Source organism: Pocillopora verrucosa, chromosome 12 (assembly GCF_036669915.1).
Source record: "Pocillopora verrucosa isolate sample1 chromosome 12, ASM3666991v2, whole genome shotgun sequence".
NCBI classification, from domain to species: Eukaryota; Metazoa; Cnidaria; class Anthozoa; order Scleractinia; family Pocilloporidae; genus Pocillopora; species Pocillopora verrucosa.
This window is the reverse complement of record NC_089323.1, coordinates 12,551,215-12,569,006: the sequence shown is the minus strand read 5'-3', so window position 1 is coordinate 12,569,006 and position 17,792 is coordinate 12,551,215. Positions and strand designations below refer to the sequence as shown.

The 17,792-nt window shown below is 36.2% G+C and overlaps 1 protein-coding gene across 1 annotated transcript; it reads left to right on the top strand.

Annotated features, from left to right (window-relative positions):
• The first annotated feature begins 643 nt into the window (after window positions 1-643).
• On the top strand, window positions 644-8,455 carry LOC131787751 (angiopoietin-related protein 7-like). The gene is made up of 4 exons (XM_059104823.2): window positions 644-764; window positions 6,949-7,125; window positions 7,247-7,627; window positions 8,160-8,455. The coding sequence occupies exons 1-4, from the start codon at window positions 740-742 to the stop codon at window positions 8,453-8,455; spliced, it is 879 nt and encodes a 292-aa protein (XP_058960806.2). The 5' UTR covers window positions 644-739.
• The last annotated feature ends 9,337 nt before the right edge of the window (window positions 8,456-17,792 follow it).

Here is a 17,792-nt window from a genome sequence, read left to right as displayed (position 1 = left end):
GATGATGATACCAAATTACCTTCCGATACTCTCCGACAAACGCAGTTTCTTAGAAAGTTACCCCGTTTATAGGATTTATTGGGATCCACTGAAATCGATGTGACGGTGATATCGCTCCTTCCCATTTCAAATCACGTACCGTAATAGAAGGAATCTAATTCCATTGTAATATTCATAGCTTATGCAATGACTCTAACATATCGAACAAGAATCATGGTTTACCACTTTACAATCCGGTATATGGAATATTAACTAGTACAATTCTTATGAACTCGCGCCTCCTCAGACAAAAGTTGGCCCATAAAACATGTCGGTGTCATTTCCAACTTGACCAAAATTCTCGATATAATTAATTCCATTAGAGCTGTCTCAGCGATAACAGAAGTACTTTATCCAATTACGATTTCTGTGCATAAAACATATACGCATACACTCAGGTAATTTAAAACTCAGTGGGCAGATAGAGACCTCAGTGGGCGTTTTCATTCACTTGAAGTTCTTGATGACGATTCTCGATGTAATCAATTCCATTGGAGCTGTCTCAGCGAGAACAGAGGTTCTTTACCCTATCACGATTTCTGTGCATAAAACATATGCGCATGCACTCAGATAACTAATAACTCAGTTGCAGATAGTCTTTAGTCTTTATGAAACCTTGCTACCATATCCTCGGTAAAGTTCTCAATTTCTCTTTAAATATTACGTTTAGGCAGCGTGGTGCATCACCTATAGAATTATCATGAGAGGCATTCAACAAGGAATAGGTAAGTGATGAGAAGCTAGAAACTTATGGTGCTTAGATCCAGCTCTTACTTATCCGAAAATTCGACTTTTCATAAAACAATTTTTTTTACTTGAAGGGGATCAGAGTTCTACCAACAACTACCCCAAGTGGTTTATATCCAACACTCATCTTGCAATACAAAAAAAACTCTCGAAAAGCCTAGTGTAAATGATCAATGGCGTTGCATGGAAAAGAAGTCGCGTTCAAACGTTTCGGAATTTATTTCGATGCTGGTCGAACTTTCACGTTGGTGATACCCTATAACCGTGCAATTCAATTTCCAAACTCGTTCGGCTTGTGCAATCTTGTAATTGGAAATATTTCAGTTCTAAATTCGCTTCTGCCTTGATCAAGGGTTAAGTAAATTGAAAAATATACCAACAAATATAATCAGTTCGGATCTAAGATTTTCAAAAAGAATGTTTCAGTCATTTAAATCTATCTTTATTCAAAAGAACACTGCCTTGATAAAGCATTTATTTTTGTTTGGGAGTGGTTTGTTGAGGTTACATATGAGAATTTTCTTCCACCATTTCTGCTGAAAAAGCGAGCGTTAAGCACCTTAAATGGAAGGTCTTTGGTCACCCATTGGCCATGAAATTAGTATTGCCGTTGATCTGTCTTTAAAAAAAACGAGTCTCTAAGTGAAATTAACCACAGAAGAAACGATAAGTCCAGGTTGCTCTTTCTCAGGGTGAGAATCTCATGCATCGGGTAACACGCTGACAAACTAAAGCCTTTGTCTATAAGTTTTCTAAAATACCACCCAGAAGGACGCTTTTTAAGGGAATCAACAAGAGTGGAAAGATTCGTTGCATCATGTGTTTACAACTGGTCAAACGAGGCATAGAAAGTCGTTGGATTGAAGTCTGGGTTACCAGCAAAAACTTAAATGCACAATGCGTAGGCGGAAAATGTCTGTCCGTTTATTTGTGAAGGCAAAAAACCTATTTTCACACAACACAGACTCGATTGACAAAACCGACACTAAATCCAAACCTACTACTGTTCGTGAAGATTTCTTTCTCATCTTTATGTTCTTGAACTAATACTTGCTACACGTACTTCAACCAGAAAGGTTAAAGTCCATTTTAGTTGACCCTACGGAAACCTTCGAGCACCATTGTTGAAGCAATCGATTGTAATCTATGTTTTAAACCAATTCCCGAGTAATTTTAATTTATTCTAAAAAGCAATAGACGAGTTTCCATCATACAAATGTTTCCCTCTCAAAATAAAGTTGAACTCACATTGTTCAATGAAATTAACCCCTTTGTGAAAAGTAAAATCATTACGATGACAGTTATTGATCTTTACATGTGGCAATATAGATACTGTAGTTCATTCACCACGCGCTGTGAAACAATCATGTTTCGAAACAGGAGAAATTGCGCTATTTCATCAACATCTGAACAGTAATGTAAATTCAGTTTAAAATTTGGATCCGATCAAAACCAGCAGAAAGCTGGTCTGGCCATACAAAATATTATTTCGAATGTTTGATAAAGATGATAAGTTTTGTGCGATGATATGGACATAAGTTCGGTGAATGTAAGTCTCTTGGAGGGCAAATATATATATAAAGCGTAAAATTTTGACTCGTAAAACAGTACTCAATACATCGGAGTAGAGCGATGTATATATTGTGGGAGGAAAAAGACAAATAAACTACAAGTTTACAAATTTAAAATTCCCAATCATCTGCCGACCCGAACTATCAACACTAAACAAATGTAATGAACTCGTGTCTTCCTGCCGCCACAGAAACAAAGCCCACCTACGCAACAACTAAACTGTTAAATTTCGCGCTGCAAAAATTAAATTAAATTCTACGTAAGCGATGGTAAAGATTATTCTCATTAAATCCCCTGATGAGTGGGTAACCACGAAACAGGTCTGTAGGGATGAACTTGTAGTTTATTTGTCTTTTTCCTTCCACAATAAATATATATATATATATATATATATATATATATATGTTTTTTTTTTTAATCTGAAGAAGGCCGAACAGCCGAAACGTCGTGCATTAAACTCGTTCAGAACAGTCAAGAGTTGGCCTCTTCGTTAGTGCAATTAACTATATAAGTACACTTAACTATATAAGTATACTTAACTATATAAATATATTAGGTCAACTTCGTCTTTTGACCCGCAGAGACTGAAATCGGTGATATGGCTTAGAACAGGCTAGCAGTGGTATCAATTCGGTTTCTCGTTTTTCGGCTTTTTCATTACAGTCATAGTCATTATTAGCTGAAGTTTTGAAGGTAAAAGTCAGCTGCCAGTAACAACTTAACCAAACATCTCAATTCGCTCTCACATTCCATGAGAGTTCATTCAGTAAGTAAGGATAAATGTGACACGACTTCGAATTCAGAGCGAAAGCTCTCACTGTTAAAAACGACAACACGTTTGCGATTTGTGAAATAAACCAGATTCCTTTTTATTTTTATTTATTTTTTTATTTTTTTAACTCTGAAAGGACTGCTGTTGAATTCGCATGCGCTTGAGTACAATTCAGGCTTTTTCAAACAACTGCTTTGTGTTGTCCACTTAGCCTGTTTAGTTCAGCCGTAAACTTTGACCATACTGCATGGGAAATTTCTTTAGAAAATCGTTGGGCCATGCTTTTAAGAGGAAATACATATCGGCTTCTTAAGTTGTAATTCATGGCGGATTGTATGATGATGCACTTCCTTAAATTGTACATTTTCTTCCATAAATATGTTTATCATTTAGAGTTCATAAAGGTATTTCTTAATCAGTATGGAAAGGGAAAATGCATCTCGGAAAGCTAAAAATTCGCAACTAAGCTAGACGAGAACTTTGCAATAAGTCGCGGAGGAAAATGGAAAAGGCATTTGATGGCTAACGTTAGAAACGTGCAAAATAGGATTATAACGCATGCTCGCGCATTTGAATTTGATTACAATTTGTTTATTTGTTTACTAGCTCTGTTATAAAATTACTTGCGACGAGAACTTGTTATATCTTTATGTCGGATATGGAAATATCCGACCTCAAAAATTGTTCGATATATCTACCAATCGATCGCGTTAATTGATGATTGACTGATGATGTCACTGTGTTCTGACTATCATCGCAATTAAATTCATTTTATACTCCTCTGCACCATTACACGATTATGCCATGTCGTATATCATAGATAAAAATAAAAAAGGCCGAGGTGTAAGTTTCCCTTAAGAACAATTCAACGGAAGACATCGTAGAAACCCTATCAGTTTTATGGCGCCAAGGTCAAGACAAATAACCTATTGTAAATCATCTGTTACTTTTAATTTCGTATTCAGCAACCTAACTGAATTTGTTAAGCAATCACCCGCAGTGACTGTGTTTTCACATCACCGGATAATAACCTGATATATGGTGAAATTGGAGAGGGGCACGTGTGCAAATAAATCAAGTTTTAGTCATACAGTGGAAGATGCATGCGTTATTCGTACATAGCAGAACACTTTCCATTTCTTAGCTTGAATGGATGGATATTCTTCTCGATACGATTGCCGGTGGATAATTTTACAAAGAAAAGCTTCTGAGATCGTGAAACATATAAGGCCTTTTTCTGGACAATTAGGCAATAAAAAATTCCATCAGTGTTTACATAGCCGCAACCTAATTCTAGAAGAGTTAAAGGAGAAGAATAAAAAAGGTTCCGCAAACTTGAGACAGTTCAGCTGAGTTCCCTCGACGATATCATCCAGCTCACGTTTATCAGGGCGGGCAAAGCGATGAAGTTAGCTTTTCTCTTTTTATTTTTTTTCCTCGGGCTCGGAGGAATTATGATGGCTAAAGACAAAATAAAAATTGGCAAATTTTCCCAAATGACTTACTATTTGTTACGTGAGATTTTTAGTCAAGTCTTGCGAAAGATCGGAGACGACGTCAAAACAGTGACGTGCAACCTCTTAATCTCTTAAGAGCTAATGTCAACATACATGAGACAAACGTACAACGGCAAGTCACCCAAAATTTTCTTACACTCCTACCTTCATATTTTGTAACCCAATATGTCCGAATAATTGTGGTGTAGTTTTTTTGTAAAAATATATTTTAGTTTTCGAGAAATGATTGTTTTCCTTCGACCGCTAAAATATGCAAATTTTCACCTTACCCGAGTTGGGTGACCTCATGTAACGAATTTACTTAACCTCCGTTATTTCTGTTAACATAATCCTTTGTTTTATCATCTAAACTTACGTCCCTGTCGTTATTGAAGCTGGCAACGAAACATGTATTTTTTGGTGAATATTTCTGTCCGACATACTTCCTCTATGTCGAAAAGTAGCGTCAAAACAAAGACAGTTTTAACAATGACCGACGTGACAGACAGTTTACTTAACCTCCGTTATTTCTGTTAACATAATCCTTTGTTTTATCATCTAAACTTAAGTCCCTGTCATTATTGAAGCTGGCAACGAAACATGTATTTTTTGGTGAATATTTCTGTCCGACATACTTCCTCTATGTCGAAAAGTAGCGTCAAAACAAAGACAGTTTTAACAATGACCGACGTGACAGACAGTTTACTTAACCTCCGTTATTTCTGTTAACATAATCCTTTGTTTTATCATCTAAACTTAAGTCCCTGTCATTATTGAAGCTGGCAACGAAACATGTATTTTTTGGTGAATATTTCTGTCCGACATACTCCTCTATGTCGAAAAGTAGCGTCAAAACAAAGACAGTTTTAACAATGACCGACGTGACAGAATCTACTGAGCTTCTAGCTTTTAAAAGATAAAAGGATGGTTATAAAGTTACTGTAAAAATTTTCTTTGTGTATTTGTGTTGTTCCATCGTGAGACGGACTCAAAGTCCGGAAAAATTTAACTGCTAGCGACTATGAAATATACATGGTGCGCCTACTAGTTGCCACCGTTTATTTGCGTAAATCTAACACAACACTCTTACCTTGTTTTTTTTAATGATAAGCTATTTCGATTATTATACTACCCTTGGTTATTACTTTTTGCCAGGAGCCCAGGTTTTACGTAGTGTTTTCCCCTACCTTATTTATATTATAAGCTAGTCATGCAATAATTAATATAATTACTACCAACACAAATGAATATTTATCCTGTTTGTAGATTTATTGTTTATGTTGAATTGACAATATCAGAATATGTGCTTTTAGTGGTCACTAATCGATGTTTCAGTGGCAGCGTAGCAGTTAAAAACGGGTTGTTGCTTCAGCGCTATTGGAATTCACTGTATTCTGCCTGAAGCTATAGGAATAAAAACTCTTAGGGGCCTTTTACATGATATCGGAATAAGTTTTGTTCAAGAACAAGTTCGTCCTGGTTACCGCTTGAGACCAGAGTAAAATTATTCAAAACGAGTCATTTCTGAATGAGTTTACTGAGATTTTAATTCCAGAAGAAACACTTATTCCGGACAACCTTTTGTAACTGTATAATGTAAACGCGGTACGACACTCATATCTGTACGAATCCTCTTTGGGAGCGAGGGAAGCATAGAAAAATACAAAAAAGGACGTAAATACTTGTTTTTACCAGCTAAATTGTCTCGCATGTAAACGGACCATTAGATTTTTGATGCAGGAGGGGGGGCGAAGGGACTTTTGCCAATTGCACGATGTTTTTCAAAAATCTAACGGTCCGTCCCTAAGATACTATCATGTCCTAAAACTTTTTTATATGATGAAAGAATTTATATATACATGTATTACTCGCGTTGTTGTTGTTGTTGTTGTTGTTTTTTTTTAATATATTACCGAGCGAATTTCAAGTGATGATTTCAGGAAGTAAGAAGCAACAGCAAAAGGTTTCCTACATACATACATACATACATATACTCTATTGACGCTCGAAATTCACAGTGTAGCTGTACAGCTAATATCTTCGAGAAAATAAGCTAAAATAAAATAAAAATATGCTATCTTACAATTCCAATATTTATAAACAATAAACAACATTATGCATGCAGAGGGAATATAACTTGTAGATCTACTGTGGAAAAGCTTCATATCTGAGGATCTCCTGCTTGAATTCTAGAAAATTTAATGTTTTGTAAGTGTCTGGGAGAGAGTTCCATATTTTGCTAGCTAAGTATGAAAAAGAGTGCAGACCGTAAGTCGTTGTTTTTGGTTAGGGAAGGGACATGATGTGATTTCTTTCTTTCAGGATCTGCTCTGGTTTTTCTGGCACTTTCAGTGACTTATCAAATTCTACCATCAACGCGGGCATTCCCGATAGATTGCCAAAAGAACACTGCCGTCTGTTTGGAAGAAATAATGAGGGAAGTCACCCAAGTTCGATTTGAGATTAAAATTCTCATGGAGAACAAAACATTGGCAAGACGTAAGCACATTTCCTCTTCGTTTATGTGTGTTACTACCTTTACTATTATTTATTTATTTCAATTTTTATTTTTATTTTTCAAGAGAATATCAACTGTTATTCCCTTGTACTTTATCGACAGCTAAGAACTGTGCTGAGCTCTACCATTCCGGTCAAAGGATCAGCGGTGTTTACACAATCGACCCAGATGGCTCAGGTGCCTTTAATGTCTATTGTGACCACACTACTTCCGGTGGGGGATGGACAGTCTTCCAGAAGAGAATGGATGGCTCCGTTGATTTTAATCGCACCTGGAATGACTACAAGCATGGCTTCGGTAACTTGCTCGGTGAATTTTGGCTCGGACTGGACAAGATAAACCGTCTGACACAAAATAAGACAAAGAACATGCTTCGAGTAGATCTGGGGGTGACTACGCGCCAAACTGTTCACGCTGAGTATGAATGGTTTGGGATTGGAAACGGGACGGCTGACTATCGGCTGTACATTGGCAATATGACAAGTAAGTAAACAGTCTTTTTACACATTCATCGTTCGATCTTTATGTATTACTTCCTTATCGACGTCTACTGCCCCATTCGTACCAAAGCTTAAGGGGTTTTGCTTAGGGTTAGGTTATTGGCTTCTTCAGAGAGGCTTCTTAAACTGTTGTTTGCCCGCTTCAAATTTAGTAAATTGAAAATACAAGTCAGTGAAAACTTGAATCCTAATGAAAACTGATTTTTTAATTCAATCCCTTCCCCTAACTTCACGTAACATGCAAATAATGGTTTGTTTTAGCGTATACCCGCTTGACTGTGTTTTGCTGTTCATCTTGCCTATACCTAGTTGAGTCCACGCTCCTCCGTGGTCAGTTTGCTCTCGAGATTGCTTGAAATAGAAGAGTCATTGAACTCGGCTTTAGCAAAATCATAAAATTTTAGTATTCATAATTTTGCCCGATATTTTTGTATTTCGATAATAGTAGTTATCGAGTTTGAGGTGTCAAAAGTGATCATGATCCTAATATTATGGAATTTTCTTTTTTTTTAAAGCAGATGCAACTGTTTCCTCTGATTCCCTCAATCCTCACAAAGATTTCATTTTTGGTACCTGGGATAGAGATGCTGCTAATTGTACTCTAAAAAGAGGCGGAGGTTGGTGGTATGGCAGCAGTAGTGATTGCGCTGTTTGGTCGAATCTCAATGGAATTTATCCGCATTGTCGAAATAAAACCTTGGCCAATATCCATTGGGATCAATTGGATCAAAACAGTCCTGAGGGCAGCGCCCCCACATCAACTGAAATGAAAATTAGACAAGCGGATTTTTTTAAAACTTTCTGGCGGTAAAGTGTTCATATAAATAGTGATTTCTGCGTCTTCAGAACGGTCAAATTCGCTTTTAATACAATTGTGGTTGGCAGATTAATGATCGAGTGGCATTTGCATGCATGGTGATGTTGATCCTTTTTTACCTACTATTCATTTTTTATTTGAAAACGCTATGATTAAAAAAATCAGTTTGCTTGCTGTCGAAATTAAACCAAAATATCTGTGAATTCACTTTTCTAACATCCGACAAAGAAATTTATACGGACCAATCGATGCTATTTTGAAACGTTAAGAAGTAATTTCCATGACAAGATATACGACGTGTATTTTTTTCAAAGCCATTTAATTCTAGATTTTAAAATGCTTAGAATATACAGATTAGAAGAAATGACGAAATCATAGACTTAACCATATATAGTTGATCAACTGCGATTTTAGAAAAGAATATTTTCATCACATCAAGATTAATTCAGAAAGATTTATACCTATGGAACGTTCTAAGTTACTGGCTGGAGCTCATAATATTTTATGTTTTTACTTAATTTTACAGTTTTTGCTTTTTATGATGGTTTTTAAAGCTTCATCTTCTTAGAGCTATCAATAAAACGATTTAAGATTAAATCAAAATATGTAACTTAAGACATGTGAGTTTTAACGCGTGGAGAAATAAAGACTGTTGTTCATGCGAAAGTGTTGCCATGGTAACCCAATAGGTTGCAAACCTATTATACTCGAGGATTTCTAAGCTTACAATGGTTATTCATTTCCATATTTTCCAGTGAAGCTTCCTGCGCACGATCGACAAGCATTTAAGACTGTAAAGGTTTGGAGGTGTAAGTTGGGAACCTAATCTTATCACAAATTAGTAAACAACTTCACAAGTACTTTATATTGCATATCTTGCTGATACAAATAAAACCAAACCAAAACAAAACATTACAAAAGAAGAAACATATGTGTCCCAAACTAGGATAGATACGAACGAAAAACGCTATTTGTAATCTCTACGAATTATCAGTGAAACCCTGGATAAAGAAGGATTAACATTTGATTTCGGTCGCGGTACGACCAGGAAACGGACTTACTTTGGACCTTATTTGTCTGTGCACTGTTCTAACATCTGATGAAACTGCATGGCGACTGATCATTAAACTACTTAGCTATCAGTCTGTGAAGGAAAAGTCCGAGACACTAAGTTAATGTTTTTTATTCGTTTCCCTCTCAATTAAAAATCTCTAAAATACAAAGCCAATAGTTTAGTTTATAAATGCGCAGAAACACTACGTTTTCGCTTTTTATGGACTAGCCTCTTTCGTATTGAGAGAAATTGAGACAGTTAAAGTAATCTTCGATAAATTTTAATTGTCATGTTTATTGGATTTAACCTATCGGTCGGATCGCCTTTGCAGGTTGAATTGCTGCCAGAATAAAGTCCTTGAATTTATGATCCATTACGTAAACGTGCTGCTGCCACCTTCAAGTCGTTTCAAGGCAGAACTTCTTCTCAAAGCATCAACACAATATCGAGCAGACAATTGTTGAGAATATCGAGAAACATAAATAAGGGAGTTATTTATAGCAGGATCCAATAAAAAATTCCCCAAAATAACACCATAATGATTGAATGGCAGCCAGTAAGGAGAATTTCTGATAAGATCTTGAGAGTAAAACGCCGGTAAAGGGGATACACGGCTATCACTGCATTAAAGAATCTATCGAGCATTAGAAAGTGGACCGTGAGCAGCTCCAATCTTCCGTCATTAGGATTTCGAGTCCTTAACGCGCGAATAATATCAAGATTAGCTTAGGCAAGAGCGGGATGGAGAGGATAGAGTGGGATAAAGTTAAGTGAGATGAACTCAATGAATGTGAAATTAGAAAAAAAAAAGATTTAGATGACGAATAATAAGATTTGCGAATAATAAGATCTGATATTTTGCCATCAGCCTACCTCGGTAGCCTCGGAGGCAAGTTCTCGGCGAAAATGCTTGTTAATAGTAAAATGCACATGCGTTAGTTATAAGACTCGACTCATAGATGCCCGAGAAGGTTATCTGCGGTTTCTCAAGCTTCAGGCAATTTGGTTTTTGTTTTTGTTTTTGTATTTTTAAGATGATGTTCTTCATTGATTGAAACAGGCATTAATGGAAAAAGAACTCCGAGTCGAACCTATGACCTTCAGAAAAATACTTCCGATTTTCTGGAAACTAGTAACAGGCTGAGTTGTTTAATTAGGTCCATGGCGACAAACCTCCTCTGTGCTGCTAGGATAGGAATGTCGAAATGTGATGCTATTGCACAATAGTGATGTAAATGAAAACGTTCAATTTTAATCCTTGTGATTTGTTTTCTGCTTTGTTTTTGTTTTCTCTATTTTTTTGTTTTCTCACACGGACTCTCTGCGAGTGCCCTTACGCACTTGGTTGTTGACAGTTTCCTGTCTTTTCTTCCACGACTCAAATATGATACGACAAATGAAGAAAGCATGGCGTCTCAATTGCAACTCACCTATCGGCCAACGAGAGCGCGCACACTATGTTTAATTTTTTTCACTATGAGTCATTGAGGCGGGTATGCAGACATTTTTGTCTTAACCGTCCGCATCCGAGTTTCCGATTGTCTATCTTATTTCTGATCTTTCGCAATATCCGCCCAGTGAGGTGTAATAGGATATATACTATTGTAGAATGCCTCTCAATGCCAAAGAAAGAAAGAAAAAGCAAAACAAAAATTTAAAGAACTTTAATTCTGCAAAGTTTTCAAAAAAAACTTATCTGAATCGCATTTTCTAATTGCTATATGAGGAACTTTGGCTGTTATTGTTATAGCCTTTCCAAAGAACACGAACAGACTGGGACTCCCAAATTAAGTTTGCTCCGATGCTCAAAGAATTCAACTTAGTGGTAGTGCTTGATTGCCAGGGCTAAGATTACGTGGCGACTAAGCTACGAGGAGATAAATAAAAGTTTTAGAAATTTTAAGTACGTCATTGTGCAGAAGCTGTGCTTGACAAGACCCCGCCAATATCATTTCTTACGGTGCGCATGCAGGATTTATTAGTTAATCAACTTAGCTGATAATACCAAATTACCTTGTTATACTCTCCCACCGAGGTAGCACTGCGGTTTATTTAGAATGTTACCCCGTTCATCGAATTTCTTGGGATCAACTCACGAACTGTCATAGAAGGAATCTAATTCCATTGCAATATTCATAGTTTTTCATGCAACTGAAAAAATGAAATCTTTTACTTTTAGGCCTCTGACGTATCATGCAATGAATATTTAAAATATGTAACATGAAGAATCAATGGTTTACCCTTTTACATTACAGTATATGAAATTTTAACTGGTACAAATTGAGCGTCAATTCTTATGAACTCGCGCATCTTCATACAAAAGTTGGCCTTAAAACATGTGTTCTTTTAATGTCACGAAAGTGCGGTGTCATTTCCAACTCAGTTTCCCCAGCTCTGCTGACATTTAGTGATGAAAGGTATTACATTTTGACGCGTTTGAGCCCACTCTGGGCATTACTTTTGAAAGATTAACCAGAGGGCGTTTTCATTCACTTGAAGTTCATGACGAAAACTCTCGATAGAATTAATTCCATTAGAGCTGTCTCTTGCGATAACAGAAGTACTTTAATCTCACGATTTTATTTTAACTTATGGTGCTTAGATCTATTTCTCACTTATCTGAATATAGGACTTTTCATGAAACATTTCTTTTACTGGTAGGGGATCAGAGTTTTTTCCAGTAACGAGCCTATGGGTTTATATGCAACACCAATCTTGCAATACAACAAGAACACTCGAAAAGCCTACCCTATAATATCAGTCGCGTTGCGTGGAAGAAAAAGTCGCCTTATCGGAATCTTTTTTCGATGCTCTTCTAGAAAAAAGATAAACAAATATAATCAATTCTGGTCTAAGCTTTTAAAAAAAGAATGCTTCCGTTCTTTTCAATCCATTTCTTCTTATACGAATACTGCCTTCATATAGCATGTATTTTTGTTTGGGACTGGTCTGTTGCGGTTAGATATGAGAATTATCTTCCACCATTTTGCTGAAAAAACGAGCGTTAAGCGCCTTGAATGGTAGGTCTTTGGTTATCCATTGGCAATGTAAATTAGTATCACCGTTGATATATTAAAAAAAAAACAAAAAAAAAATGAGTCACTCAGTGGAATTGACTACAGTAGAAACAATTAGCCCATTTGCCCCTTCTCAGGGTGAAAATCTCATACATCGCGAAACACGCAGACAAACTGAGGCCTTTGTCCAATAGTTTTATAAAATACAACTCACCAGGACGCTTCTTGAGAGAATCAACTAAAGTGCAGCGGTTCATTGCATTATGTGTTGACAGCTAGTCAAACGGGGCTTGAAAGTCTGTGGATTGAAGTCTGAATTACCAGCAAGGACTTCTGTGCACAATACGTAGGCGGAAAATAAGGGAGACCTCCAATACAGACTCCATTGACAAAAAATGGCTCTAAATCCAAACCTACCATTATGCGTGAACATTTCTTTCATATCTTCATATTTCTTGAACTAATCCATGCTACACGTACTTCAACCAGAAAGGTTAGAGTCCATCTTGGTTGACCTTACAGAAACCTTCGAGCGCCATTTTTTGAAGCAATTGATTGTAATCTATGTTTATACCAATTCTCAAGTTATTTTATTTTATTCTACAAAGCATCAGACAAGTTTCCATCAAAGAAATGTTTCCCTCTCGAAAGAAAGTTGAACTCAACCTTAAACACATTCTTCAGTGAAATTAACCCCTTCGTGAAAAATAAAACCACCACGATGACAATCTCGGTCTCAAAGTTATTGATCTTTACATGTGGCGATCTAGATACTGTAGTACATACATACATAGATGCATACATAAACTTTATTAAAGTGTCAAGGTATTTAGCTAAAATCTAATTGTGGACACTATAAAAAATAAAATGAATACAATATAAATATATGTAAAAACATTAAAAATATAGTCTTAAAATATCATCAATATACAAAATGACATCAATAAATAAAATTTTTACAATCAAATAGAACAAACAAGCAAACAGACAATATAGGGCAAACAAATAAGCAGCAGTCGAAACATGAATATAAAATTAAAAAAATCAAACAGTCTAGATGATTTAAATTAGACGAATTAAATAGAAGATAGTGGAGCACACCCCCAATACACAAGGCAGCCAGACAGCAGAAGCCGCTATGCGTATCCACCAATCTAAGATGAGCACGCACAGCAGCCGCACGTACCGTCCAGCAAGCCAAGTACATCGAGAGCACGCACCCCTTTCCTGAAAGCCCGAAGACTGGTCTTACTGCGTAGTTCCTGGCTAATCTTGCCCCATATGTGTGGGCCTAAATATCTAATACTATGCTTACCATACTTAACAGTATTGTGTCTAGGAACAGGAAAATCACTTCTTAAGTTATAATGCCTATCTTGCTGAAAAAACATATTACATACATGCTCTGGAGCTAGTGAATTTTTAACCTTATACATTAAAATTAGTATATCTTGTAACCGTCTGTTCTCAAAACTGGAGAGTCTACCCTTCTCGAAGAGTTCCTCATACGTAGCATTCCTATCATTATATATAGCACATAATGCCCGTTCTTGTACTCTTTCTAATTTTCGTGCATCTGAAGCTTTGCAGAACTGCCACACTGTGTGACAATATGTTAAGTTAGGTAAAATTGCCGATTTATATAATTGTAAGTTGGCTTCTCTGGGAATCATATTTCTAAGACGTACTAAAACACCAACTTTCTTGCTTGCCTTTTTGCATATATCACTTATGTGAGCACTAAAACTAAGTTCATTATCTAATGTTACTCCTAGTAACTTCAAGTCTGGCGATGATTTAATAACCTGTTCATCAATTTTGACATTAATAGATGGACTGTCCTCATTTTTGTTCTTCCTGCCTAATAACATTAAATTGTACTTGTCATAATTTCCCTTCAAAAAGTTATCTTTGTACCATTTTGATATAGTGTGCCCCCCATCAGTTAAAAGTTGTTTCACGCAGTCAACTGAATATCCCTTTACATAAAGCTGATGATCGTCAGCGTACATTGACAAGCTGGCATTATTCACTATATACGTCATATCATTTTGAAAAATGTTCCACAATAGGGGTCCAAAAGATGACTCTTGAGGGCATCCTCTAACAGCATCCTTCCAACTGCTCATGACTCCATTGAGTTTAACTCTGTTTTGTCGATTGGAAGAATATGATCTCATCAAGCTAAGTGATTCCTCTGAGAAACCTATGCCTTTAGTTTATTTATTATGAGTGATGGATGTAAGGAATCCAATGCTTTACTCATGTCTGTTGAGAGTATTCCAATAAATTGCTTAGAATCCACAGGCAGCTTCCAATCTTCAGTGAGTCTAAGCAAAGTAGTTTCACAGCTATGTTTTTTTCTATACGCAGATATGCAGGAATCGAGCTTGGATTCAAAATCATTATTCACTTGTATGCTCATCATAGACTCAAAAACTTTATCTACTGTGCTAAGCAATGTTATTGGACGATAGTTTCTTTCATCCAACCGGTCATCCTTTTTGTGGACTGGGTTCCACTCTCCTTTCTTCCATGCTTCAGGCCATTCCCCTTTCCTTATGCACTCATTAAAAAGCTTTGTTAAGGAATCTGATATGCCACTCGACGCTAGCCTTAACATTCTAGGAGATATGGAGTCATAACCCCAATTCTCAATTCTCCCATTTGTTTTAATGTGGATCTCGCTTGCAGGCTGCTTCTTATCACTAAGAAATGGCCTGAAGGTTTTATAGAACTCGCTTGGCTTAGCTTTAAGGTCATCTGCCTTTTGTTCATTCACAGCGCTGTGAAACTATCATGTTTTAGAAAGCAGGAGAAATTGCGCTATTTCATCAACATCTATACAGTAATGTAAATTCCATTTCAAATTTGAATCCGATCAAAACTAGGAGAAAGTTGGTCTAGCCATACAAAATATTATTTTGAATGTTTGATAATGATAATATCGAGTTCTGTGCGATGAAATGGACATATGTTCGGTGAATGTAAGTCTCTCGGAGGGTAAGATATATATTGGGTCAACTTCGTCTTTTGACCCGCAGAAACTGAAACCGGTGAAATGGCTTAGAAAAGGCTAGCAGTGGTATCATTTCGGTTTCTCGTTTTCTGGCTTTTTCGTTAGTCATTATCAACTGGAATTTTGAAAGTAAAAGTCAGCTGCCAGTAACAACAAGTTAACCAAACATTACAATTCGCTCTTACATCCCATCAGAGTCGATTTAATAAGTAAGGATAAAGATGCCACGACTTCGAATTCAGAGCGAAAGCACCCATAGTTAAAAACGACAAAAAAGGTTGGGGTTTGTGAAATAAATCAGATTGCTTTTTGAATTTTTACACTTTTTAACTCTGAAAGGACTGTTGTTGAATTCGCGTGCGCTTGAGCGCAATTCAGGCTATTTTTTCAGGCTACAAGAAATAGCCTGAATTGCGCTCAAGCGCACGCGAATTCAACAACAGTCCTTTCAGAGTTAAAAAGTGTAAAAATTCAAAAAGCAATCTGATTTGTGTTGCCCTCTCAGTCTGTTTAGTTCAGCTGTAAACTTCGATTACACCGCATCGGAAATTTTTCCAGAAACTCGTTCGGCCATGGTTTTAAGAAGAAATACATATCGGCTTCTTAAGTTGTGATTCTTGGCGGATTGCATAATGATGAACTTCCTTAAATTGTACATTATCTTCCATAAATTTGTTTATCATTTAGAGTTCCTAAAGGTATTTCTTAATCAGTATGGAAAGGGAAAATGCATCTCGGAAACCTAAAAATTCGCAACCAAGTTGGGCGAGAACTTTGCAATAAGTCAAGGAGGAAAATGTTTAATCTCGAGGCATTTGGTGGCTGACGATAGAAACGTGCAAAATACGATTACGACGCATGCTCGCGCATCTGAATTTGATTACACAAGTTGACTAGCTTTGTTATAATGTTACCTGTAATGAGAACTTGTTACATCTTTATGTCGGATATGGAATTATCCAACCTCAAAAATTGATCGTCGTATCTACTAATCTATCGCATTAATTGATGATTGACTGATGAGGTCACTGTGTTCTGACTATCATCGCAATGAAATTCATTTTATGCTCTCCTGCACCATTATACGATCATGCCATGACGTATATCATAGATAACAATCAAAAAGCCGAGGTGTAAGGTTCCCTTAAGAACAATTCAACGGAAGACATCTTTCTAGAATCAAACGTGGAAACCCTATCCGTTTTATGGCGCCAAGGTCAAGACAAGTAACTTCTTATAAATCGTCTTTTACACTCACCCGATAATATCCTGGTAGTTCGTTGTGGTAATAATTGGAGAGGGGCACGAAATAAATCAAGTTTTAGTTGGACAGCGGAAGATGCATGCGTTATTCACAAATAGCAGAACACTTTCCATTCCCTAGCTTGAATGGAAGGATAATCTTCTCGATACGATTGCCGGTGGATAATTCTACGAAGAAAAGCTTCGGAGATCATGAAACATGTAAGGCCTTTTTCTGGACAATTACGTTATAAAGAATTTTGTTGGTGTTTACATAGCCTCGTCTTACTTCTAGAAGAGTTGGAAGAATTTAAAAAGTTAGGCAAACTTGAGACGCAGTTCACCTGAGTTCACACGACGATATCGTCCAGCTCATGATAATAATAGTAGTTAATATTAATTTATTAACTTCTAAGGCGCAAATTCTATGTATATATATTTAAATGCGCCGTAACATAATAATTACAATAAACTAGAGATAAAATAAAAATAATAATAATGTTAATTGGAATACAAAAAAAAATTAAATACGATTCATAATAAATAAGATATATAACATATAACTAATAACTACTTATTACTTGAAATGTTCTATTTAAAACTTTATCAATGAATAAATAACTATAAAAACTTTATCAATTATACAATGCTTTCTTAAAAAAGAAACGTCTTAAGCTTCGATTTAAAATATTAATAGAACTAGATTCTCTTATATCCTTTGGTAAATTATTCCATAACTTAGGTGCCGCAAACATAAATGCCCAGTCACCAAGCGTTGCCTTAGACTTAAAAATAGGATAACTGAGTAAGGTCTTATCCCTGGAATTCCTTAAATTATATCTTGACTCGGGCTTGCACGTCATTAAAGAACTTAAATAAGACGGTGCAAAACCCTTAAAAATCTTGAAAACACTTAATACAATATTAAATTCAATTCTTAGCTTAATAGGTAACCAGTGCAACTCCATCAATAAAAAAGTAATGTGACGATATTTACTT

Bases quoted from the DNA above. Each gene is read 5' to 3' on its own strand.
- LOC131787751 (XM_059104823.2), top strand. From the start codon at position 740: ATGAGAGGCATTCAACAAGGAATAG. The intron at 765-6,948 runs GTAAGTGATGAG...TCTTTCTTTCAG, and splicing joins AGGCATTCAACAAGGAATAG to GATCTGCTCTGGTTTTTCTG. The intron at 7,628-8,159 runs GTAAGTAAACAG...TTTTTTTTAAAG, and splicing joins GTACATTGGCAATATGACAA to CAGATGCAACTGTTTCCTCT.